This window comes from Apus apus, chromosome 2 (assembly GCF_020740795.1).
Source record: "Apus apus isolate bApuApu2 chromosome 2, bApuApu2.pri.cur, whole genome shotgun sequence".
NCBI lineage: Eukaryota > Metazoa > Chordata > Aves > Apodiformes > Apodidae > Apus > Apus apus.
Genome location: NC_067283.1, coordinates 116,910,067 through 116,935,441, shown reverse-complemented (window position 1 = coordinate 116,935,441; position 25,375 = coordinate 116,910,067). Strand labels below are relative to the sequence as shown.

General features: G+C 41.9%; 1 protein-coding gene across 1 annotated transcript; it reads right to left on the bottom strand.

Moving 5' to 3' along the window:
• Positions 1-43: 43 nt before the first annotated feature.
• Positions 44-24,453, bottom strand: TGS1 (trimethylguanosine synthase 1). Its single transcript, XM_051612401.1, has 13 exons — positions 24,334-24,453; positions 23,377-23,441; positions 21,370-21,542; positions 17,490-18,342; positions 16,512-16,629; positions 15,501-15,587; positions 14,257-14,428; positions 12,671-13,001; positions 11,664-11,837; positions 10,629-10,772; positions 9,078-9,294; positions 7,913-7,991; positions 44-330 (listed from the first exon to the last, which is right to left on the bottom strand). Exons 1-13 carry the CDS (start codon positions 24,429-24,431, stop codon positions 217-219), a joined length of 2,625 nt encoding a protein of 874 aa, XP_051468361.1. The 5' UTR covers positions 24,432-24,453; the 3' UTR covers positions 44-216.
• Positions 24,454-25,375: the final 922 nt, after the last annotated feature.

Genomic DNA, 25,375 nt, shown 5'->3' with positions numbered 1-25,375 from the left:
AGATCTTTTTTCCTACATTCACAGCTCCTCTATGTTTACAATGTTGTCGAAATTATTATAAAACATTTATTGACAGTAGCAATAAACAGAACAAATTTCTGTAAACAGAAATTAAAGTGGAAAATGGCTTTAAGTCATTTTTGACCAGCCAGCTGTACAAAAGCTTATGCAAAGCAGCAGTCAGGGAGGCTGAGCTTGGACGAATCCACACTGAATTCAGATGTCATGCCTTATTAGATCACCAAAGTAAGCTGTTATTGTCTTCAGTTTGTTATTGAGAAAATTTTGTTCTATTTCAACTTTCCCTCCTGGCCCTGCTAAGGAAGCCACCTGAAAAACAAAAGAACAAAACCCAAATCACTCAATGCACAAGACAAGAGGAAAACCCAAACCTTTTATTCACATGGAATATCACATAAACCACATCTTTGGCTCCGTTAATACTGGTGACAATGTTCCTTGGTAACTAATGCCTTTGGTTCTCTGTTCCCTTTTACTCACAGAAGTGGTTTGTGGCTTCCTTGTGACTGAAAAATCCCCCTCTAGTCTAGATGCTAGACTCTGATTTGCAGGGCACTTGGCATTTAAGATACCCAGCTGTGGAAAAAGCAAGCTGCAAACTGTGAATGCTAGGTACCAGAAGCCCTAGTTTTGGGGCAAGAGTAAAACCAAATCCTGAAATTAGGAAGCATAAAAGTTGCACTGAAGAGGGGGGTGGGAGAGGAATCCAAAACCCAGTCAGAGAAGTTCAAAAAAACAGTTACAGTTTTTTTGTGCTTGCTATTGTCCCAGGCAGGGCAAGGCTGCTGGCAGCTGAGGAACTGCAGGCAGGGAAAGCCTGTCAAGCAGCACTGGTCCCAGCTCTCATGTTTACAATCACTGGAGTGAGAATTTCACTGTTCATGCTCTGCTGACTGAGCCCAGTGAACACCTTTAATGCTTCATGATTACAGACAGCAACGTTTTGCAGCAGTGGACTTTGCATTTTGGACTGGAGCACGTCACACTCTCCTCTCCTACTTGTGATACCTAGTACTACTCTCTTGGAGGGACAGCAGCCATACAAGGCTACAGTTTTCTCACCTGGGCAGACTGCACAGAGAGAAGGAAGATAAGAACACCAAAACTGAGTGTTCACTGATTTTTTTTACCCCCCCATCGTGGACCCCAAGGATCTGTGCTGCGGCTGGGGTCTCTGCTCTACAGCCAGTTCTGCTCCGTGCTGCAGTTTTTCCTGCCTCCTGCACGGAAACTATTTGTATAGCTCCCCACAGAGGGAAACTTCCCTAGCAGACAAAGTGATCAAGTTCTACAAGCCTGCAGTAGATTTTAACTGATCTTTAAACCAAGAAACCTGTGATAATAGCAGCTGAAACATAAAAATTCATGTTGCATTATTAACACTTTTGAACTCCTTTGAGACGTGACTCTGTAGGGCAGGTTTAAATATAAACATGGTGAACTTCCTCTGTTCTACTGTAAGTAAAAAAACAGCCAGCTATCAAGAGGAAATAACAGATTAATCCAAATTATACTTTCAACCTTTATTGACTTGCTCAGAAAATTACCAGCCTTGTCTAAAGCAAGAATTCACTATTATGGTTGCTTTTTTATTTTCTTTTTTTTTTTTTTATTTCTGCAGAAAAAAAACAGAAGTGTGAGCAGTTTCTCCTTCAGTTTAATGGTAATAGGAAAAAAATCTCCATGCTCTTGTCAAAGAGGAACCTGCCACTTAAGTAAAAAAGCAGAAGCTGGCTGACTTCTACATAGCACAAGAGTCTGAAATTGGCAAAAGATCAGGAATGTTAATTTTACAACTTATCTTTTCTTACTTGAAATCCTAAAAGCAGTTAAGGTTGTGAGGTGACTCGTATTTTTTTCCAGCAAGATGTTGATTTTGTACTTTTAATTTATTACAAACAAAAGCTGGAATGTCTCTTCCAAAAAGCGTAGAAGGCTTGGTACTTTATAGGTAATGTTCTAAAATATTAAATGGATTCATCAACTTATTATAAGAATACTGAAATTACTGCCTCAGGGTTATATACTCCTGCTTTCAGGGCACAATTTGTGTCACTAGCATATCTAAGTATGCCTAACACACTGACTTTAGACACAAGCATATACTAAATATTTGTCTTAGAAGACCAAGTAAACCAAAATACTTCATCAGGACACATGTAAATGCAGCTCATCTGCTGAGAGGTGGCATCCACTGAAGGACACCTGAGAAGTTACACACGCTGTGTCTAATCTCTGAATGTTAAATCCAAGACAAGTAATATGAATTTAAAATTACTACTAAAAGTGTTTATAAAGCCAACAGTGACAAAAATCTACTGAGCATACAGGTGTAAGCTCTGCAGGGATGGATCCAGCACTGCAGGCTCCTCAACCCCCTGAATACTCAAGAGAAGGGAACCACAAATCCTCTATGACAATGCTTATTTGTAAAATGCTGGAGGTTGCACATTTAATTATGTAGGAGTTGCCAAGTTTTCCTCAGAAGAGCTCAGTCAACCCTGACAGCATAACAAGGGAAAGCTGATGCATACCAAGCTCCAGAAAGGCGGAGGGATGCCCTGTAAAAATAACAGCAGATTGAGGAACAGTGCTTTGAGAAAAATAAAGGTGCTCACCTAATACTGCTACCTAATACGTCACCTAAATACTGACACTCATCTCCTGTTTCTGCAGTGAACTACAATGGTGACCATGGAAAGGCTTCTTAATGTATTTAAAAAACTTAACTAGTTCAAAATGTGTTTATTTTGCATTTTCCTGTGCAAATACAATGAATCCCTGGCTGGTAACTCTTGTCAGCCTGGCTTGTTCTTTAGCCCAAGGGGGCAGATATTGCCTCCTTTGCTGGATAATTCTGCATGTGTCACATGCCTCCCGGGGATGAGGTGAATGATACAGCTCCAGTTAATGCCTCCCTGCATCCTTCTCACCTAAATGCTTCATCCTAAAGTTCAGTGACTGCTGATGGAACTAATCCACAGCTACAGATGCAGCCACAGAGCATGAAAATCCAGACAGTAGGTTTGGTCTCAAAGTTTAGGGGACATGAAAAGAGAATTATAAAAAGACAAATGAACGTTAAAGATTATCTTAGGAACACAAGTTGCTAAGGTGCAAACTTGCTTTGTATCCTCCAGGTGTATTTTTTAACTCAAAGTGTATTTTTTTATCATACTGGAATTCCTTCACAGAAGTAACTTCCTATCTGTTCCATTCACCAACTAAGTTTAATGAGGATAAAAAGCTCTAACTCTTCTGAGCTTTTTGCCTTAATAACCAGTCACACAAGGACACTGTGACTCATTTCATTTTACACAACACTAGTAAAAATGTGGGGGGAAAAACCCCAATCCAAAGGCTAGGAAAAAAAAAAAATCCCAACTCACTTGAAAAAAATGACAATGGCATTTTTTGCACCAATTGTATTAAAACAAAATGCTCTCAGGCAGCATTTTTAAAAAATGTACAGGTCTGCAATTGAATTGTGGTGCTGCCACCCTTTGACAGGTTGGAGTTTTTGTTTGTTTTTTTATAAACTTGAGGCAGGCAAACTAAAATTCAGTATTCAAGCACTGTGAACTTCAGGAAAACTGAAATCCAGAAGAGCCGCTCTGGTTTGGTGTGTGCTGGGGGTATCTTCTGGCTTCATCTTTCATCAAAGACAGGGAACATACACGACTTTAAAGTGGGCTGCTTAAAAGCTGCTGGAAGCTCCATCCCTGGAAGTGTTCAAAGTCAGGTTAGATGGGGCTCTGAGCAACCTGATCTATTGGGAGGTGTCCCTGCATATGCAGGGGGGTTGGAATTAGATGATTTTTAAGGTCCCTTCCAACCCAAACCATTCTATGATTAACATGACAGTTACAGCTGAAGTGTTCACTTAAAAATCATCAGCTTGCAGAAAGCATCAACCTAGTGTCTTTTACCTGCCAACACCTGTACTACCTAAGCCTCTTAAAAATACAATCAAATTAACCCAAGATTCTGGTCTACTCTCCCCAGGGTGAGCACACACTTTCCTCTCTGCGCAGTGAGGCAGAAAACAAATTCATAGACAACATGTAATCACTCTGTCTCAACAAGTTTGCTTCTCAAGTCACTTGTGGAGGTCTTGGTTACATTTTGCTGGAGTATTAAGACCTAAATGTAGGTCTTAATGTCCTGCAGACATCACCTTTCTTCCCCTTGGTCTGGTGGAACTGAACCAGCCAAGAAGGGGGAAGGATAATGGGGAAAGTTGATCATCCCTTGACTGCAGGTTCCCTGCTGGTAGTAGAGTCAATCAGCAGCAGAACAAGGGGAACAAATGTATTTTCATCCAAATTTTGCCAAGGCATGCATATTCTCTCTTTTAAAAATATATTTGAAATAGTATTAGCTTAAATTAGTGCAATTAATTCTTCTTATAGATGGCAAGAACTGCTTTCAACTACCCAAGTATTTATCAAGTGTTTTCACTTCATTTGCTGGAGCATAGTTTTGATTTAAATATGCAAGCAATCACTGAAATGCTGATTTCTAATTCTTTCCTACTTTGTGGGAATTCTACGTAGGTCAAACTTTTTGGGTTGATTTTTAAAAACACCACTGGCAGCCAAATACAAGTTTAACTCTCCAGAGCTGAAGCAGTATTAATATACTTCTGACACGTAGCTTCCATAACTCCCTCTCTTTTTTCAATATTTTTTTTTGCCTGAGATATATGAAAAAACTTAAAAGACTCAGATGTAAAGATGCAGCAGAGGTGAGTATCAACAAGGGTGTTACACATAGGAGCTGCATAAAAGGCACTATTAATAAAGCTATATATTTTTATGTATCCTCCCCACATACATATATATAAAAAATGGATCCTGGTTATTCCTCAACTAGAGAGAACATTTTTGGAATATTGATTTGACCTAAAAATGGACCCACATGCATTACAAATGCTGTAGACTAGGAGATTTGATGCAATTAAGGGAAAAGTTTCACATTTCTTGTAAATGCACCAAGCACATTCCACTGCTTCGCTGCTCCCTCTGGAGGCAGAAGTACACAAGTTCCTTTCTCCTCTTCCACCTCAACTGAATTTTTTAAGGGAATTCAGCCCGAGAGCCGCTCCTCTCTCCACAAGACCAACTCGTGCACAATAAAGGCACAAAAAAGGCCATGACTGCAGACACAAGAAGCACTGGTTTTGCAACAAAATCATGTGGAACAAGGTTAGATGGCTTGTCTACCAATAAGGCAATGAACACCCGAGTCCTCCAACAACGCAGCTAGGTGAAGGATGGCTACCACCTGCTTTTACCCTAGTAGCAGGACCCTTACTCCATGGTAGCCATCTAACTATAAAAAGAAGCACGTTTTCTACTAAATCTGCAGCACCTCAACTAAAGGTTAAGCAGTATTTTTGTTGTAAGGTTGCTTCTAACTGCTGAGCATTTATTTCCATTTGTGCTTGAGATCCACTGTCAGGCAAGCAAACTTGCACTGATGCACTGGCCTCCAGTCAGTATAAACATCTTTAAGGAGGTTGTCAATGGCAGTTAAGGCAGCTTCTAGATCAATTTTAATTAACAAAGCTCACAAGCACACCCTGGATGTAGATTCAAGCCAGTCAATGATAGGCAAGAGGCAGAATACTTAAGTTTTAACAACTGCCACTTCACATATTAAGCATGTTAGGTGGCTTATTCCAGGAGCTAAGCCATCTCTGAAAGCTTTACATGCAGTTAATTTTTTTGCAGGATACAGAAGAGGCAAATCTTACATGTCTGAGCAATGTTACTACAAATCAAATGTAAAGACCTAAGCTTCAAATGTAAGGCATCAGATAACCTGTTCAACAAATACTGCCTTACCTAAGTTACTCTTTTTTCAGGTATTAAACTACTGCAAAAAATGTTTACGATTTACTTAATCACGCTTTTATAGCTCCTGAGAGTTTAGGGACTATGTTCACAAGAAGAGATACATCAGTACACACTGAAAGTGGTGTCCACAGACACTTACCAAGGCAGTTGTCAGGGCAGAAGCCACCCTATCTGGTCTATGAGAAAAGTAAGATGTATCACAACTGGGGGCAAAAACTGTGAGCACACTGAGAAGATAACTGTCCATGCTAAACATTAAGGAACTTCAATGATAAACCTCTGTTTTCTCTGCAGACTCACAGCCCTAGAAGTGCAGTGACAGTAAATTCAGAATTCATTTTTAAATACAGCCAGGGATGATGGCTGCCAAACCCATAACTAGTCTCCTATGGACCAGAGTACCCACAAAGGTCATGTTTGGGATGATCATGGTCAACCCTCCTCTGTCCATGCAGGATTAAGAGTACATTTCCCTACAGAGCAGGCTAGAATCACGTTCTCTTCCCCCACTCTCAGATCATCAACTTGTAGTTCTTTTTTCTTATAGTAGCACAATCCCTAAAGAAACGCATAAGGAGCTGATTTCTCTTAGCCTGGATGACTGAACTGAACCCAGTCCATCAGCCATATGCTTTGAACAACTCAGCTGTGACCACAAAGCCATGTTTTTGAGCAACAGTAGTTACTCTTCAGCCATTTGTGCAAAGGCAAACCCGTGAATGAACACCGAGGAACACTAAGAGCATGCCAACAACATTCAGAGCCAATCGGACCACGATGTGGAGGTGGCAAGATGCCTAATCCAACAATGTAGAAGTGCTGAGCTCTTCAGTTGGAATAGATGCAGTCCTCTGGACAGCTATCTTAGATACTTTTGTGGGAACCTAAGTGAAATACAGATGCCTCTGCCCACTTGCAAATCCAGTAACAAGTGCGCACGAGCAGACACCTGGTAAGGTCATTCTTCATTGTGGGAACAAAACTTTTGATAAAATGCAGTGGTTAGAAGTTGAAACTTGAGAAACTCTGTCTCAAATTAAGGTTCAAAGATTCATAAGCCAGTTTGACACCTCACAAGCCTGAAATGCAAGATGCAACTGAATCATCACCTGCTGTACACACAGTGCTGTGCAGAGCATAGCACAGGCTCATAGTGTGCACGAGAACTGACTGAAGTCAGTTGTTTGTTACAAACAATTCTGCAAACCAGATGGGGCTTGAGACCTTGCCCGCTCTGGAAAACCACAGAATAATCTTGGGAAGTTCTATGGCACGATGCAGGTGAGAAGAATGTCTCACAGCCTTCTTCTTTGCAAAAAATCTACAAGACGTAATTAACATAGAAAATATACAGAGGAACCTAAACCAGACACTCAGGGGAATTGCCACAGTCATTCGATTACTTTAAAAAATCTAACAAAAATCTCTAATTCAGAAAACCCCACACCAGTGAAACAAATTTTGTGTTCATCAAATCAGTGATGCATCTATCTAATCACTGCAATGTAAGCAGCCCTCATGGAACCACACACTTGCATGGACAGCATCAGTGCCACCTCTGGTGGCATGACATTTGTCTCTGATCTACTCATCAGTGATAGTAGCAGCTGCAGGTTGTGTGGTGATTTCCTGCAACTGCTTCATAAACTAAAAGGTATTACAGTTCAGGACTCAGAAACTTATGAGAGGGTAAGAGCTAGTTAATTTTTTTTTCGTTTATAATGAAGTATCTGTCTGGCACTCAAGAAATCTACTGGCTTTGGATCTTTTGCAAGAACCTCCAATCTGTTGCTTCATTAAAGAACAGTATCAAAATAATGGAAATAATCTACTACTCCCGTTCTAAATATATGTGCTAGAAACACAGAAATAATTTAATATAATTTTCAAATGTACCAAAAAAAAACGAACAGAAAACCCCTCCACATTCAGCTGAACAGACTTAAAAGTCTTAAGTTTGTGCTTATCGTACATATATTTCAAGCCAGCTGAGCTTTATGTGATTTCCAAGCCCTTATCCACTAACACACCTGGTCAATGTCAGCATTCCGAGGCAGAAAATACACAATATTGTTGGTGATCTTCTTAGAGAGCCTGAAAATTTCAAATGTAGAAGCCAGTAAAGGAAAAAACAAGCGGGGAGAAGGAAGTTGCTTTACAATAATTTGTTTTGAAAACATATCTCAAAATGAAATTATTATGCAATTAAATTCTAGTTAGTGTTCTGGTTATGTGAGTTAGATACTGCTCTGAAATGCAGCAATTAGGACTAAGTGTGGAAACTCTTTATTTCACAATTATTTCCTCAGAAATTATAGTAATTTTTTTAGAAAATGTAACTGAACTGCAGAGAAGTATTTGAGAAATTTCAATACAGCTTACAGCCAGCACATTGATTTGATATTAAATTTCTAACACATTTTGTGAAACCTCTCTCACACGTGCATGCAAAGATTTCTTTACTCTTACAAATATGGCAACAACTGGGACTATTTTGGGGAAAAAAAACACCCCATCAAACTTTCACATTTGATGAAACTATTATGTTAATACTTTTCCAGGTGAATGTGTGTTCACTATCACTGTTAAAAAGTTAGTATGGAACTTCATACATTTAATTAAAATGGTTAATATTTTTGCTGGTTCTTCTGTGATTTCCCAAGTCCTAGGCAGGTGCTATGATTGAGAAGTTTCAGTAAGACACTTTTAATTAAATACACCTTCTATGAATGGATTAAAAAGTGGAAATAATCAAAAAATCATAGATCATGTAGCAAATAATTGCCTATAAATACACACCACATGGCTATTGGATTACTTCAGGTTTTTAAAATAAAATAACACAAAGGACATAAAACTGCTGAATTAATGTTTTAAGTTAAGCATTTTAAGTTAAGTTTTAAGTTAAAATTCTCTAAAAGATTTTTTTTCTTTTAAGAATAACTCTTATGACAGCTTTTTTAAAAATGAAAGCTTGTAATAAAATATTAATTATAGGTGGTCAAAGTCATATAGCTGAGAGAGGGGGAAAGGGACTAGACAGATGTGGCACATCTGGGACTTCAGCTGCTGGTTATACCATCCCCAGGCAGACAACTGGGCACGCAAGGCCCATATCAAGAGAAGGAGGAAAAGAAAGAGAGAAAAGAGCTTGTAAATGACTGAAAAACACGATTGGTAACTTTGAAAGGATATCCATCTGGGCAAATCATGGTCTGGATATCGAAGATTTCGGCAGTGGCATAGTCAGGCCCCCCCCAAGGTGGGCTGAGGAACACAACATCTGCCTGCAGGTCAGCAGCCAGCACCATGAAGTCTCCACACACGAACTCTATCTGATCCGCCACGCCGTACACCTCGGCGTTGTTGCGCGCAAGACTGAGCTTCTCAGGATCAATATCGATAGCGATCACTGCAGATGAGAGAGAGAGCAAACACACAGGTTAACATGAACTGTGAATGCTACCTGATCACCAACTCACATTTCAGAGTGAAGGTGTTCTTCTGCAGCCACCAGATAGAAGTCACATCTATAACCTACCATTGTGTGGTAAACAGCGACTTTAGTTTTGTAGGTCATGGTAGACTTGAAGCTACAGTTCCTCAGCAGGGAAGGACCTGCCCTTGGGAGGCAGGTGCAGAGGCTCTACCAAAAGCAGAACCTCTGCGTTTACATACCAGCAAGGGAAGCCACATAGCCAAGGCTCTGCTGATGTTGCAGAGCTGGGAAGCTTTAGCTTTTGGGAGTCATACACCTACTACCGTGACAACCCCCCATCTCAGCTCCAGTAGCGAGGTAAGGCTGTCTGCCTGAGACAGCAAGTCCTCCTCGCTTCAAGCGTGGTGGGAGCCTGACAGCCTAAACAGTGTCAGTTAGAAACTTACCCTTCTCCTTTGTTAAAGATTAATGTTTATCTCTGGCTGATCACATTGTACTGAAAACTGACTTTAAAAATACATCCAACACAGCACAAGAGAGGTAAGGACAAGGACAGTACATAATCACAAAAAATTAGCCATGAAATACAGAAAGCTAAGTGAAATTTAGAAAATATTTATAGAATGGAACATAGGTACCAAGTTTAATGGAGCAGAAACTACCACTTGTCTTGGTCAGAAATTACTCAGAAGCATTAGATGAGCTGATATTTTACCAGTGTTTGAAAAGTAAAGGAATATCAAGTAGTCAATGTTTTTACAGAGAGCACTCTCATGATTCACTGCAGCATCATCAGCTGGCAACTGGAACTTAAGACTAACATGAAGTTACCATCTCTTTTCTGCATTTGGTTCTGCTGCATCTGTAAGTGATCCCATTCAAGTTTTTGAAGTGCTATTCACATGTAACCTACTTTTGAGTACACAGACTTCATGTAACAAAGAGGAAAAGCAGCAGCTTTGTGGCATCTCTGCAGTCTGGCACTGCAAACAGAACTCAGCCTTTCCTTAGCAGCAGTCTTCATAACATCTAACAGACTAGCTCCTGTGCCATGTAAAAATAACTTTGACTTGTACAACACAAATTCAACTCTGACTTAAAATAGAAAAGCAGTTTTATAGGTCCTTTGTAAAAGCAGAAAGCTCATACTGTGAGTCTGATGAAGCAAAAAAGCTTCAGTTGCATCAGAAGCACAAAAAAAAAAAATATTAAAAGAGAAATAATCAGTGAACAAAGTCCACACCTAACTCTTTAGGGAAAAAGATCAAAGAAACAAAATAAGGTGCTATATAACCACACCTGCTTACCTCTTTTTGAGGTCAGTGCAAACTGAATAGCATTTCCTCCAACCCCACAGAAGGCATCCACTATGATGTCGCAGTTGAAGGACTGACTGACGCGGGTGGCGATGTGCTCGGCTATTTTTTCGGGAGTAACAGAAAACCAACCCTCTGCAAATGAAAGAAAAGTGTATTTTTGCCCTTTATCTCAAGGTCACCTAAAATAAAAAAAAAACAAACACCACCCCCCACAACGGAAGGTTTAGCAGTAATCCCAACAATTTTGGCTTAACACATTCGACCAGCAAATACAGGCTGTGAAAGATGGTAAACGCTGGTCAGTCCAGAGATTTGCTAAGCAAACAAAGTCTCACTGAAGCAAAGAGATATGCCTGAATCTCAGTGATTGCTTTGTTGAACTTCGTGTTGAGGATTCTGGCTTATCAAGGACACTGGGACAGCTCTGGAAAACTTTATACATACTTTATGATTACACCCTGTAACAAATGAAAACAGAACTATATTCTCTCCTGTCTAACACATTATTTTCTTTACAGCAATGTCTGGTCTGCCAAATAATCTACATATGTATATGGGAGAGTATTGTAAGTGAAGGGCTTACAAAATCAACAAACCCAAGACACAAAAAAGCAGTAATCCTAATTCCTCATTATTAACCTATGAATTTATGATTTGCAAGTGGTTTCCGTGTAAATATGAAAAAGTAGCCTTGAAGGTGACTGCTGAAAGTCAGAAAAAACAGAACAAAACTAGATCTATCAGCACGTTTCAAAGCTTCAGAAAATTATGTTATAAAATATAGAAGTAGAAAACTGTAATTGAGATTTTTTCAAGTCTTGACCAAGGATCAGGACTAATACAAACACGGGTTCTCATGCCAGAAGCTCTACTGAAGTCCATGCCTTCTGTTTGTCTGCCTGCTGGGGGATGGAATTTATCCAGAGGTTCAAATACATGATCAGTAATGCTCCTCTGCAAGAAGGGATACAGGTTTGGATACACCTTACACCACCAAGCCAGAGCAGTTGGTGCTAAACACACCTCTGTCTAGTTTAATTCCTTCATCAAACCGAGAGAACAGCCGGTAGCGTTGTGCCCAGTACTTGGCCAGCTCTAGGTCAGCAGCAATCTCAGCAGGGATAGATCTCAGTGCAATTTTTTTCCTTCTCCTCCTTTTTTTCTCCTTCTTCTTTGGAGTAATTTTTTCATCTACAACTGGAAGACACTGAAAAAGTTAACAATTACTGTTCTTGTAGGCTAGGAGTGCAATCGGTAGAGTTTAACATATAAAATGCTCAAGTTTAGCAACACTGATAAATGTCCTTTATTACTGTTTGCCAGACCATGCAGTAAGTTAAAAAAGAGCATCCTGTATTTCAAGAGAACTGACAGGTATCAGTCACAGTCCTAAAAATCATCACCCATTATTTAAGAGCCTTAACAGGCTAGCCAGCATCTTCAACTCATGGCAATAAACTTCACACAGTGAGCAAACAAGTGGATCTAATTTAATGCCCTTGTACAAATAAGGAATAAGAACCAATCTAGACAAGAGCTTTACAGCAGAAATCTTCAGGTTTCTCCATAATCCTGTTTTCTTTGTTTACAGTGTTAAATGTAGAAGTTCATAATACAGATATTTTTTCTCTAGAAAATTTTAACAACATGTGCTCCCCACAGCTCAGCAATGTGCATCTGAGAACTCAAAACAGCACATGCATTTGCCTGAAGTCCACCACTCTCTTTCTCACAGGGGAAAAAGGATGTGATTTGGAGACCTGTCAGATCACGTCTAGGATCAACAACAACTGTTTATATGATGAGAAATGCTGTCAATATTAAAGACAAGACCTGGGATTCTGACACTCCAGGAATGAGCTACTTCCACTAGCACAGCTCTCAATCAGTCTCATTTTGGAGTCATCTCTTGGACCTAATGAGTCTCTCTGAACAAACAGAATAATTAATTACCACACAACGCTGTAATTTGGGAAGGCAGTACTAAGTCCACTGCCAATTAATTTCCAGTTTGTAGGAAACGGATGTACCTTGGCTGACATCCTCCGTCTCTGCCCGGAGATAATCAGGAATATCCAGTGCAACCAGCTGCCTCCCTGCATCCTGGCCGTTGGAGCCATTCGCTGCCTCATCCTGCATTTGCTCCTTAAGGTTACTACTTCCAGACTCACCACCAGCCATGCAGGGAGATGGTGGCCTTTGGTTTTCAGCATTCAATGTGACTGTCTGTGCAGCAGTAATACCTTCCTGATCCTCCGAGTCGCTGCTCCCAGATGATACTTCCGCTTTACCCTGAGGGAAGGCTGTCTGGGATGTGGCTTCCTCCTCAGGCTTATTAACCTGGTTTAGGAACTCTTCCACCTGCAAATTGTCAAATGTCATGCTTTATTAGACTGCTGACCAGCTTACTTTTGAACCGTAAGGCTAGTTTAAAAGCATTAGAGTTGAAAAGCACCTGCCGTTTGTACACTCTCAACCAGATGTATTTTGAAAAAAAGTTAAAATATCCACAGTCAGAACATTCAGGAGGATACACAACTCCTTCATTCTGCTCCATTTTGAAACAAGCTGTCTTTGGGAACCAGATACCAGCTACCTGGAAAGAAGAAACTCCACAAAATCAGGAGTAAATAATTCTCAAGTAAATATCTGAAACATAAATAGCCAGACTGACCAAGACTACTACTTGTTAATGACCTTGTCTCTAATCTGCAAAGAAGCTGTACGCTGCCATTCAGGTTTGGATTAACAGGTAAAATTAACTTAATACATTACTTGCATCAGCTCCAAGATGTATCAAAGTGTGCATGTGCTAAAGGATTCTGCTGCACAGTCAAAAATTCAACATTACATCCTAACAGATGTGCAGATGCTAGTCCAGACTCTTCACAGGCACACGCAGATGCTCACTTTCACATTAGAGTTGCTCTGACTGGTAACAAGCCTGGGGTAGTTTCTCACCAGAAAGTCTGAGGAAATGTATAACTTTTTAAAAACTTTAATAATTCAAGTTGCACTCAAACAATACTGGCTTCAGGTGCAAGACGGCAATGGTCAAGCCTTTGATCAAAAACTATAGCAATGGGAGTGGAGTTCAATACAAAGTGTGCTGTCACTACCAGAAAAGTGTTTCGGTGTTAAGGAATGCCAAGCATCCCAGAAGGGGCAAAGTAGCATTTAAAATCTGAAGTAAAAGGTTTTAAAGACACTCTACTAAAAATCTACAGTGAACAAGTTTTTCACCTCATTAATTCCCAAGTTACCAAACAAAACAAAACAAAAGTATGAAGTTATGGGTGAAAGTAACTGCAGGAGGCGGAAGAAAAAAAAAAAAAGTTGATACAAATTAACAATGATACAGAGTTGCATAAATTACACTAACCTATGCAAACATTCCTTCCTCATTGCTGAAATGTCAGTGCTAACAAATGCCCTCATATGCATTTTAAAATCAGAGATACTTCCAGAAACTACATAACTTTGCCATTAAGCTCACATTCCTCTCACCAGATGGTACCTGCTATGGGCAATTAATTCTTTTTATTTTCACAATTCAGCAACAGCTAAGTGAGCACATAAATCTGCGGATCACAGGGACTCTAAAAAGCAAACCTACCTTCTTCAAAGTTTTATTTTTTTTCCAAGATGTTTCAGATTCCTCTGTAAAGAAGATGTGTGTGTTTTTGCTCTTCCTTGGCTTACGCATATCCAAAAATTTAGACCTGAGTTTTGCTTTTTTCTCCAAGTACTGCACACTTCGGTGAGTGAAATCTGGAATTCCACCATACCTCAAAAAAAGAAAAAAAAATTGAAAAATAAGGAAAAAGACTTAGCTGGTGAATTTCCAATCTGGATGCTTTAACATAAACATGGATGCCTAAAGAAGATGATTTAGACTACATTATTTCTTTATAAGACGTGTACTCCAATCTTGAAATATATGTCACTGGGTATAGCTGTAAAATAACGTACCTTCGTGAAAACTTTTATATATTTTTATTTGAAAATGTTTACCTGTATTTGCTTAGGATTTTTTTTTTAATTATTCGAATAGGTGTGTAACTTTAGGTGGAAACAATTTCCCAGACCAGGCTGAAGAGCAGGAAATTAAAAAATATCTTGATCAGTAGAATAAAACATCTTTTTGGTGGCTGTAATGAGACTCCAAAACAGCCACTTTTGTGCCTTGGCAAATACAATTGAAAAAAAAATCCAGGTGCAATTCACTTAAATAATTTTACAAGGTAGAACAGAGATTGTACACCACAAAACCCACTCCTATTTGAAATGTATACATATATATATATAAAAAAATATATATATACTAAACAACTTGTATCTTGCAGAAGCACTAAGCCACAGTCCACCCGTGCCCTGTGATGCTACTTGTACAGCACTGACCACATGTTTAGGTCATACCACCAAAAATGAAATTTGACCGGTCAATACCCCTGGCAACACTGTATTAGTATAGCAACATTTTATTAGTATAATGCAACCTCAGTCCGATATGAAGCAGCATAAATGACGGCTCTTAGCTGAAAGAACTCCAAATATTGTCAGAGCCTTTGGACATTCTTAATTTAAGTGACTGGTCAGCCATTTATCATTTACACAACTGCAAATACCTTACGAGTTACACTTTTATTTCAAAGCACTCTTCTTGTTTTTTAATGACTCTCTGTAACTTTGCATTTCTCTCTCTAGCCCAAGGATGACAACTCTATTAAGAACAGAGACTAACTTTGGAAACCATTTTCAAAAGTTTAACAAAATGGGAATGGAGATGAATGGTCTATTTGAATAATAACATGAGCTGACTTGCTCTGAAGAAACCCCAGATTCCTCATAACCAATTACTTTTGTCCTGTGCCACACTTGAAACCCAAAACAGAGCAGGTTTCCTCAGGATCTTCCACTGGGTTCTCATCCACATCCAGTTCATGGCTAGGAAAAAATGCAGATGACAAAGTTACTTACTGTAAAAACCACTTTTATTTTACAGATACACCACTAAGAAACTCACATACTGAAAACATTTACACGTGGGCTTCCATGCACAGTTTAAACCAAGCAAGGCAGATAACACCAGCCTATTCACATGCATTATGACTTCTTTTTTTTTTTTTACACACAATTTTAGGGATATATACTCCTATTGGGGTTTTAGTATTCCAGCTATTCCAAATTACCTCTTAAAGTATTTAATATCAAATCCTACATGGAGCTGATGAAGACAGTGTTTATGCACCCTATTTCCAAGTTACCTTCATCATTTAATATGTTATCTATACTATTATCTATTACTAATGCAACAGCAAAATGTTGGAACCAAGCCAAAGCCACATCAATAGCAGAATAATTCCATCCATCCCTTCACTTTTGAGTTTGTAAGTTTGTTAGAGAGGAAGAGTCATCTCATAATCTTTGAGGGTATAAGTTTTTAGAGGAGAAAGAAAAAGACAGTGACAAGGTAGACAGAAGCTATTTTATCATTTCTGGGGCACTGAGCACTTTACTGGCAGCATACAGTTCAGTTAAACAACGCAAATTATTTACTATTGTTCTTGTATCATCTATGCTAATTAGACCTAGATAAGTATGCCATCCCGATTTAACTATCTTGCATACTTCAGTGGCACACGAGTAGTACTGACACCTTGCGCAGTCAAGGAGGCTATTTATTGTTTTCAAAAAGCAACTGATGAGAAGAAATATCCACCAGTTGCTGCCAGGTAAAGTGATAAGCAGGGACGGAAGACTATGTGGTTTTGTATTGAAGTTTTAACACAATCTCACTCAACTACTATAAATCAGGAGGCTTCTGGACCTAGGCTTCTTGAAACAGCTTGTCTAAATTTCGTGACTTGCCTTTTTTTTACTTTGACATGTCTATATTCAGGAGGCTCTTCATCCTCATCTTCATCTTGGTCATGAGGCAGTAACGGTCCTTTGTCATTTGAATTTGAGCTACATGACCCCTGTGAACCTAAAGAAAGACAGATGAGATCATATTTTCCTTCTCACAGATTTCCTTATCTTCCTGTCCCCAAGGGACATCTGCAGCTACAGTTAAGTTGTCTTACATACCTGAATCTGACAAATAAGGGACAAGTGCCAAATCCATGTATCTTTACCTTTGTTTGAGGGAGAACAGACCAATACAGGCTTTCAGTATTAGTTACAGAGTTAATAATCTTAAGCAGGACCAACTTCAAATTATCTCAGCTCTCCAAGAAAAATACAATGCCTACAAGGTACAAATTAAAAACAGTTTCTTCCTTGTTTGTAATTTTTGCTTCCATTTCATTATCTATGCAAAAATACTTATATACATTTAATAAGAGAGAATACCAACAGTCCTCTCATTCCTTGCTGGAAAGGAGATTTTCCTTTCACCTCTCCAAGTCCAAGTCTACTATAGGATCAAGATGTAACCACACCTTAAAATCTGTCAGACTCATGAGAACATCAACCTGAGTTTTTATTAATTTTAGACGATCAGTGAGAAAAGACACATCAGCTGAATGACACAGCTGCAATACCCAGATAAACTAATAAATACTAACTAGTAGTGCTCTCTCACCACTTTCTGTAGTACTTTTGAAGATTTATGGAGTACATGTTCTGTTAAAATCACTTACGGTTGAAGAACACATTCAATATACAGGTTAGAGAGGAAAGAGATCATCCAGAGAAGCAGAAAGAAGAAAAAGGAATCAGGTATGCAATCATTCAACAAAATGCTTGACTTTTTTTAAATGGCACAATACAGATACACCCTTTTTTCTTATATATAACCACTTGGAGAAATTCTGATAAAATCAATTTTAGCTGATTTTGTATTACCTGACTGGTTAGTACTTCTGTTTTCACGAGATGCACTCCTCTTCCTGGTTCCTCCATCACAGGGCTCCTTCTGGCTTTCACTGTCAGACGAACTGAGCTCTTGAGGACCTTGGTGGCATGCTGTTAGAGCTGACCTGATCTGCTCCTCTTCTTCCAAATTCAGATTTAGATTACAAATCCCAGGGATTATTTCACTGTGGGGCTCAGCATTTGACGGGAGTGTTTCCTCATTTCTGGTGTTAGTGGGAGACAGCTCCAAGCTCAGCACTTCACTATGTTCAGCCCCTGGGCTAACCACATCCACTTTTCCCAAAAGACCTGTCCCCTGGGTAGTAACCCCATTAGCTCCCACATTGTCACCATGTGAGCTCTCAGTAGTCCATCCTTGACTTGTCCAGTACTGAAACTGTTCCCAGTAATACCAGTACAGTTCACTATAATGCTGCTCCCACTCTTCCCTGGTATCTGGACTATTCCAAGGTTCAGAGGCTGTTATGGCCTCAGACAATGAGACCACTTGATGCTTTTCCAGCCAACTTTGCCAAAGAAGGCCCTCTCCATACTCGCTCCAGTACTTCTCCCATTTTAATTTAAGTTCACTGGGTAAAGCTTCATTTGTAAGACTTTCTGAACTATCACAGTTACCTTCACTTAAAACCTGAGGTTTGGTGCTCTTCTCATGTTGCTCTGCACCTAGTGCCAGTTCAGCAGAAACGGACTGGATATGATCACCATGAGCTCGATCCTGGCACTCCTGCCCCATTTTATCCTCATGTTTTGGCTGTAACTCTTTTTTCTTCTTTTTCTTTTTCATAATCTTCATGTTACTTCTCTTTCTATAATTTTCTGTCGCCTAAAATATAATGGAAAAACATAAGTCAACAACACACATGCAGTCTTTTCTTGTCCTCTCTCCAAGCACATTTCTGTCCCTATTGTAACCCTCCCTCTCATTGCAAGCCTGCTTTCTCCCCACAAAAGGCTGTAGGGTTTATGGGTCCAATAGGACCCTGCTGCATAACCCTGGCTCGTGTTTCTGAGGAAGTTGTGAGAAAGAGCTGTGAAAAAATTTGTAGAGAAACACACAGAAAAAGGCAGAATTGCAGACAGAAGTGACTGCCAAGAGGGAAGTCAGTAGTAGCCCAAAGGATTCAAGAGGAAAGACATCAAGGTCGATAAGCAGTGGGGAGAAATCTCCCAGTCACTTGCACTTGCTGTTGTTCTTGTGGGGGATTTTAAGCTCCCAGACATCTGCTGGGAATACAACACAGCAGAGAGGGAACATTCCAAGAGGATTCCAGGGGATCAGGCCCAGTCAGCATGGGTTTATGAAAGGTAGGTCCTGCCTGATGAACCTGATCTCCTTTTATAACCTGATGACCTGACTATTGGACAAGGAAAAGGCTGTGGATATTGTCTATCTGGACCTCCAAAAAGCATTTGACACAGTTCCTCATAGAACTCTCATAAAAAAACTGGCTGCTCATGGCCTGGATGAGCACACAATCTGTTGGATCAAGCACTGGCTGGACAGTCAGGCCCAAAGAGTGGTGGTCAATGGAGTCAAATCCAGCTGGCAACCAGTCACAAGCAGTGTTCCTCAGGGCTCAGTGTTGGGACCGTTTCTGTCTAACATCTTTATTGATGATCTTGACACAGAGCGTATTATCAGTAAGTTTGCAGATAACACCAAGCCAGGCGGGAGTGTTGATCTGCATGAGCATAGGGAGGCTCTGCAGAGAGACTTGGATAGATTAGATCCTTGGGCTAATGTTAATGGTCTGGGCTTCAACAACGCCAAGTGCTGAGTGCTGCACTTGGGCCACAACAACCCCATGCAACACTACAGGCTTGGGGAAGTGTGGCTGGTAAGTGTCTGGCAGAAAAGGACCTGGAAGTTCTAATTGACAAGTGGCTGATTATGAGCCAGCAGTGTGCCCAGGTGGCCAAGAAAGCCAATGGCATCCTGGCTTGTATTAGAAATAGTGTGACCAGCAGAAGCAGAGAGGTGATTGTCCCCTTGTACTCAGCACTGGTGAGGCCACACCTGGAGGATTGTGTCCGGTTTTGGGCACCTCAATTCAAGAGAGATCTTGAGGTGCTGGAGTGAGTACAAAAGAGAGCAATGAAGCTGGTGAAGAATAAACCTTATGAAGCTGGTGAAGAATAAATCTTATGAAGAACGCTTGAAGGAGCTGGGAATGTTTAGCCTGAGGAAGAGGAGGCTGAGGGGAGACCTCATCAGTCTCCACAACTACCTGGAAGGTCACTGTAGAGAGGTGGGTGCTGGTCTCTTCAAAGGTAATTAGTGACAGAACAAGAGGGAATGGCTTCAAGCTGCAACAGGGGAGGTTTACACTGGACATTAGGAAACATTTGTTCACAGAAAGAGTGGTTAGACACTGGAATAGGCTGCCCAGGGAGGTGGTTGAGTCACCATCCCTGGATGTGTTTAAGGGTTGTTTAGATGCGGTGTTGGTGGATATGGTTTAGGGGAAAACTTCGTAGAGTAGGGATGATGGTTGGACTTGGTGATCCCAAGGGTCTTTTCCAACCTGAATAGTTCTGTGATTCTATGATTCTAAGATGAAACACTACAAAATTCTAGAGGGAGGTTAGTCAGGAATCAAGAGATCACTGGGCTGAGCTCAGCAGCACCTCAGTAACATCACGGACAAGTTTTGGGGGCCATGGAGGCTGACCCTTATTGTCAACTGGTATCTGCCTGGCCAGTAAACGCTGTTCAGGTGCCTCATTAGGATAGTGAACATACAGCAGTCAGCCTAATAGACTGTTAAATCCATGCTGTCTTTCAGTGCTTTAAACAAAAATAAGTATCACTTTATGCTTTTAAATTCTGTAAATCCTGCAGTTGAATCTCTGTATGCCTGGCTAACGACACCTGAGAACACTGGCTCAAAAGAGAGGTGCAGTGCTCCTTCCATCTCATACTATCTCCAAGCTGGCTAGTAGAAACACAATGAAAGAGCCTCCTTTCCACACATGCATCCCCTACACTTCCGCAATACATCCCTTTCACTGGTTAGAACAAAATCAGACTACTGTTGTCTAGTAGAATAGGAGACAGAAACCTGCTATTGACAGGAACCACTAAGGTATACACAATACTTAGTAGTAATCTAGTAAAACCAGATTATTTTCTCATTCAACTTATTTGCAGTATTACTACATAACAACAAAAATTGAATGTATACTTAGGGCTTGAAGTTGGATGCCTGTAAGGTGTATTTACATGCCATCAACTAAAATAATGTACAAGTGTCTCCTATCTATTGACAAATTAATCAGGTCAGACCACAGAGAGCTCTGCAAAAATGTACTCTCTCACCACCAGGAAGGTCTGTATGTGGACGTTGTGGATATCCCATTGTGAGTAACTTTAGTCTTCCTCTAAAGCCCAAATGTTCCCTATAGGAAGCAGAGCACCCAAGCTTCACTCCTGCCCTTTGGAATAGCCTGGCTTTATCAGCTGCAAGGGGGATCTGAGAAACTAGCTTTTTGTATTAGTATCTAAAGCCAAGTTAACACGTGTGCTCAGACTGGAGTGTACTAGGGCTCCTGATGCAGAGCATCAATGCTACCATGGTTGTTTTAAGCTAGGTCTCTCTGGTAGCAAGAGCAACATAGATAGGGAAACATAAATCACTTATGGCCATGTTTAGTCAAACTGGCAAATGAATTTCACAAACTGCAGAGATCATGGTGCTGTATGTTGCTAGAAGTACCCAAGGCAGGCATCTTGAAGCCAGCAAGGATGTATTTCCATGAACTGCAGTCCCAAAAATAACTGGGGAGCAGACATATCCCTGCGTTTGGTAACACAAAGTAAACAGAACAGATACAGCAAACAAAGATTTACCACAAAGTCCCTGTGGACAGACTGCCCACCAAACTGAAGAGGCAATCCCATGCTCTTCATAAGCTCAGCCTCTGAGTCTAGTTCAACTTCCTCCAGGTCGAGAGTATGATTCACATCCACTTTTAATGTCACCCTGGGGCAATGGTTCTCCTCCTCAGATGCTTGTTCCTCCCCTATTAACAAATTATAGTAAGTTAGTATAATCTGGTTCTGGTACCTCAATGGCCCTTGGCCGCATGGCCTAAAAGAATTAGCAAAACTATGTCTTAAGCTTCCTCTCCCGCTCAAAATTCTCCTCATAAATTCCTCAATTTCTGCATAACTATCAGTAGGAACCAAAATCTTAACTTTGACAGTCAAAACACTGCAGTGGGACTGGCTAGGGTAGAGTTTACTTTCTTCATAGCAGCCTCCATGGTGCCGTGTTTGGAATTTGTAGCTAAAGCAGTGTAGATAACACACAGATGTTTTGGCTATTGCTAAGAAGTGATTGCACAGCATCATAACTTTATCTTTTCCCTACTCTTGCCCTCCCCAGTGAGTAGGCTGAGATGGGCAAGAGATCAGGGGTGGACACAGCTTAGACTGCTGACCCAAACTGGACAAAGGGACAGTCCATACCATATAATATGATGTGCAGCAGTAAGAACTGAGATACAGTGTATGGGTGCTTGGGGTCAACCCACCAGAAATATACACCTCAATAACCTGTGGAGCAAGCTACAAGAATGCCAGCAAAGAACAGAAAAATCAGTGTACTATGAAAACTCTTTGTAGTTCTTTGGCATGTATTACATCAAACCTAAAATCAAAGAAACTGCTGGTTTTGTCACAAAACTTTCAAAGACACACTAACAAAGATACTATGATTTTACAGAAATGTGATGTGTGAACTACAGAATCTAATTATCTCGGAAATAGCTGATCAACTTCTTGCACATCTATCAAATTTTTAAGTAACATCACATGTATATAAAATGACAAATACTATAAAGTAAGAACAGTAAATTGATTAAATTTATGTAACACAAAAGCTCTCTACATAGTTATTAAAAAAGTCTCTTTTTTTTTCATTTTGTTCAGGATACATTTACTGCCAAATTACGACACAGCACATCTCTTCTGTTTTTAATGGATGACTCTCACCATAACTTAGGCACAAAACCATGGTTTACATTCTCCTTCTTCACTACACTCACACTGCCTCCATGTAGTCTGTGTTTCCCAGCTTCTACGGACATTCCTTCCTGATCAGACTTCTTCCTTTCAAATCAAACTATTATAATGATGCTGGAGCTAGCAAGCCAGCAATGGAAAAATCAGATGCCAAAGGGATTATGTTCAGATAGGCACATGTGAGGTATCTGGGAGGATGGAGCAAATGAGTGGTGCTGAATTTGCCAGAGCATCCATCATGACTATTCCTAAAATACGAACAAGTAGGGAGAGACTGAGTCCTCCGATCCTTCTGATATGATTCCTCATGTTCATGAGAATCATAATTGACCCCAACGGGGCTATTGCTTCTTTGCTACTTGTGCCCCAGCAGATTAATCAGTGACAGATAAAGTCCCAGGCTGGGGTAGAGACAGCAGAACAGTACTGCTCCCAGGAAAACATTCAGGATCTGCAGACCCTCTGTTACACAATTAACTTTCAGATAGTTGAAATTATGATTTGAAAGCAGGCCAAGGACCTGTGAGATAATCTGCTCTGTGCAACAAGTGATTATTATGTGAGCTGGTAAGTCTGTCTGGGCAGGAACAAGAATTGCACCTGGTTTGACACAAAATTCCCCATCAAGATTATGGTAAATTGAAAGCTACGCAAGTCATGTTATTATTCATATCTATCCCCCTAGTAAAAGGACTGAAAAATAAGCTTGAAATAAGAACAAAAAAGTAAGGGTTAGCACTTATACAGTACTACTGTACCTTAAATAACTGCACTTAATTCCCATTAAGTATGGGTGCACATCATATCTCACAGTACATTATATTATCTTACCTGTACTGTCATTGTCATCTTTGACATAAAATCCTTTCAATCCCAGTTTATATAATTTTCGATCTCTGTAAAAAAGAAGACAGACATTAACACAGGTGCCATCATTAAAACTTTAATTTTTTTTTAACAGTAAAAACAATCATTCAGTGGAGAAAACCTCCCCAGGGATGTGGTAAAGTCTCAACTGCTGGAGTTTTCAAGATGTGACTGGGCAGGGGAGCTAAGTAGCCTCATCTATGGCCCCTTTTCCGTGAAAGGCTGGACCAGACAATCTCTCATGGCCCCGTCCCACCCGGGCTGCTCCACGACTCTAAAAAACCCGAAAAACACCACCCTTTAAAGCCTGACGGGAAAGTCTGCATGAGAGACGTTCAGAAAACGCTGTTGCTACGCAGGGTTACCCTGGAATTAACTGTTAGGCCCACAGAAGATTCCGCTTCAGTGTTTCCAGTCCAAAACGGCAAACATCTCAGCCGCCACCCAACCCCGAAGGCACCTCCTCTCCGCAAATGCCGCCGGTAACCACCGAGCGTTCCACCAAGAGCCGCGGTGACGGCCACGACTTCTTCTCCCAGCTCACAGAGACCCCGAGCATCCCCCGGGCCCCTCGCATCCCCCGGGGCCCCCCGCCCTGCCTCGCGGCGGGGCCCTCTGACCTCCTTGGGGGAAGGAGAGGAGCTCGGGGGGCCCTGCCCCGGCCGGGGTCACGGCAGCGCTGCCCGCACCCCCCGGAAGGGAGCGGGCTCCGGGAGGGGAAGCGCTGCCGCCCGCGGGGCCGCCCCCGCTCCGGCACAGCTCCCCGCGCGGGCAGGCTGGCTCCCTCCCGCCACCCCTATAGCTGCGGTAGCCACCGGGTAAACACAACCCACCGCGTCCCCTCCGCGTAACTCCCCCCGCCCGCAGCCGCCGCGGCCCTTCCCCGCACACCGCCCCCCCCCCCTCCCCCCCGCTGCTCACTCGACGAAGGCGCGGGAGCAGAGGCAGAGGATGCCGCCCGCCGCTCCCGCCCGCAGCAGCAGCTCCGCCACCAGCCGGCCCGGCGGCTCCGGCACCATCCCTGGGGAAGCCCGACGCCGCGAAAGCACCTTCCGCCGGAACTGCCGGGAGCGCCGGGCCCGCTCGGCGGCGGACGAGGGGGCGGACCCAGCCCAGCCCAGCCGAGCCGCGGGCGGGCAGGGACGCAGGCTGGGGCCGCGGCGGGGCGTCCGCTGAAGGAGCAGCCCCCGTTGTGGGTCAGCTTTTAGCGCCCTGCCTCGGCTGCCGGCGTGCCGGGCTGCCCAGCTGCAGGGTATCTGGGCTGTCGAGAGCTGCCGGTGTAAGGGCTGCCGTAGCCGTGTCAGCCCCCGTGCTTTCGGGGAGTTCCCACAGGCAGTGTCTGCGTTTTGGTGGTGCTCAGAATCGGGGAAGAAAGCAGGGAAGGAAAGGGCATCGCAAGAAAAGATCTTCCACAGAAGATGTTGCAGCAAAGATCTGGCAGAACCGGGAGTGGGCAGCAGGAGGGGAAGGCTTGGGCAAAGCGCCGGGGAGTAGCGAGTGGAGCAGAAGTAACGGGAGAGTTTAAACGAGCAGGGAGTGGGGAGAGGGCAGACACAGGGAGTGGAAATGAAAGCTGAGCCTGGTGTGCGAGGGGACCTGGGAGAAGGTCGGCGTGAGATGATGGAGGCAGAAGCGGATGGGGGAGGGAGGGAAGCTTGGGCTGCAGCCGTGTGGGATGGGGTGCAGTGGCGTGGGGAGCTGTTCTGCTCGCAGTCTTCTTTCCTGGGTAGTCCTGCTTCAGGCACCGAATCGGATACAACCTGGGAAGCCGTCGTTGTGGAGTGAGAGACTTTTATGTGGGAGACCTGCTGACCTGTTGGGAGAGTTGGAGGATGTTTAGAAAAAGGAGGTTGGTAGGTGAGAAAGGGAGGTGCAATGTTGAACAGACCATGAGATCGTAGAATCATAGAATGTGTGGGGTTGGAAGGGACCTTTAAAGGTTATCTAGTCCAGCCTCCCCTGC

What these genes read in the sequence shown, in the direction of transcription:
- TGS1 (XM_051612401.1), bottom strand. Translation starts at nt 24,431, where the DNA reads ATGGTGCCGGAGCCGCCGGGCCGGCTGGTGGCGGAGCTGCTGCTGCGG. An exon ending in AGATGACAATGACAGTACAG is followed by an intron (nt 21,543 to 23,376) that starts GTAAGATAATAT and finishes ATTTGTTAATAG; the next exon opens with GGGAGGAACAAGCATCTGAG. An exon ending in CAGAAGTACTAACCAGTCAG is followed by an intron (nt 16,630 to 17,489) that starts GTAATACAAAAT and finishes GTCTTTCTTTAG; the next exon opens with GTTCACAGGGGTCATGTAGC.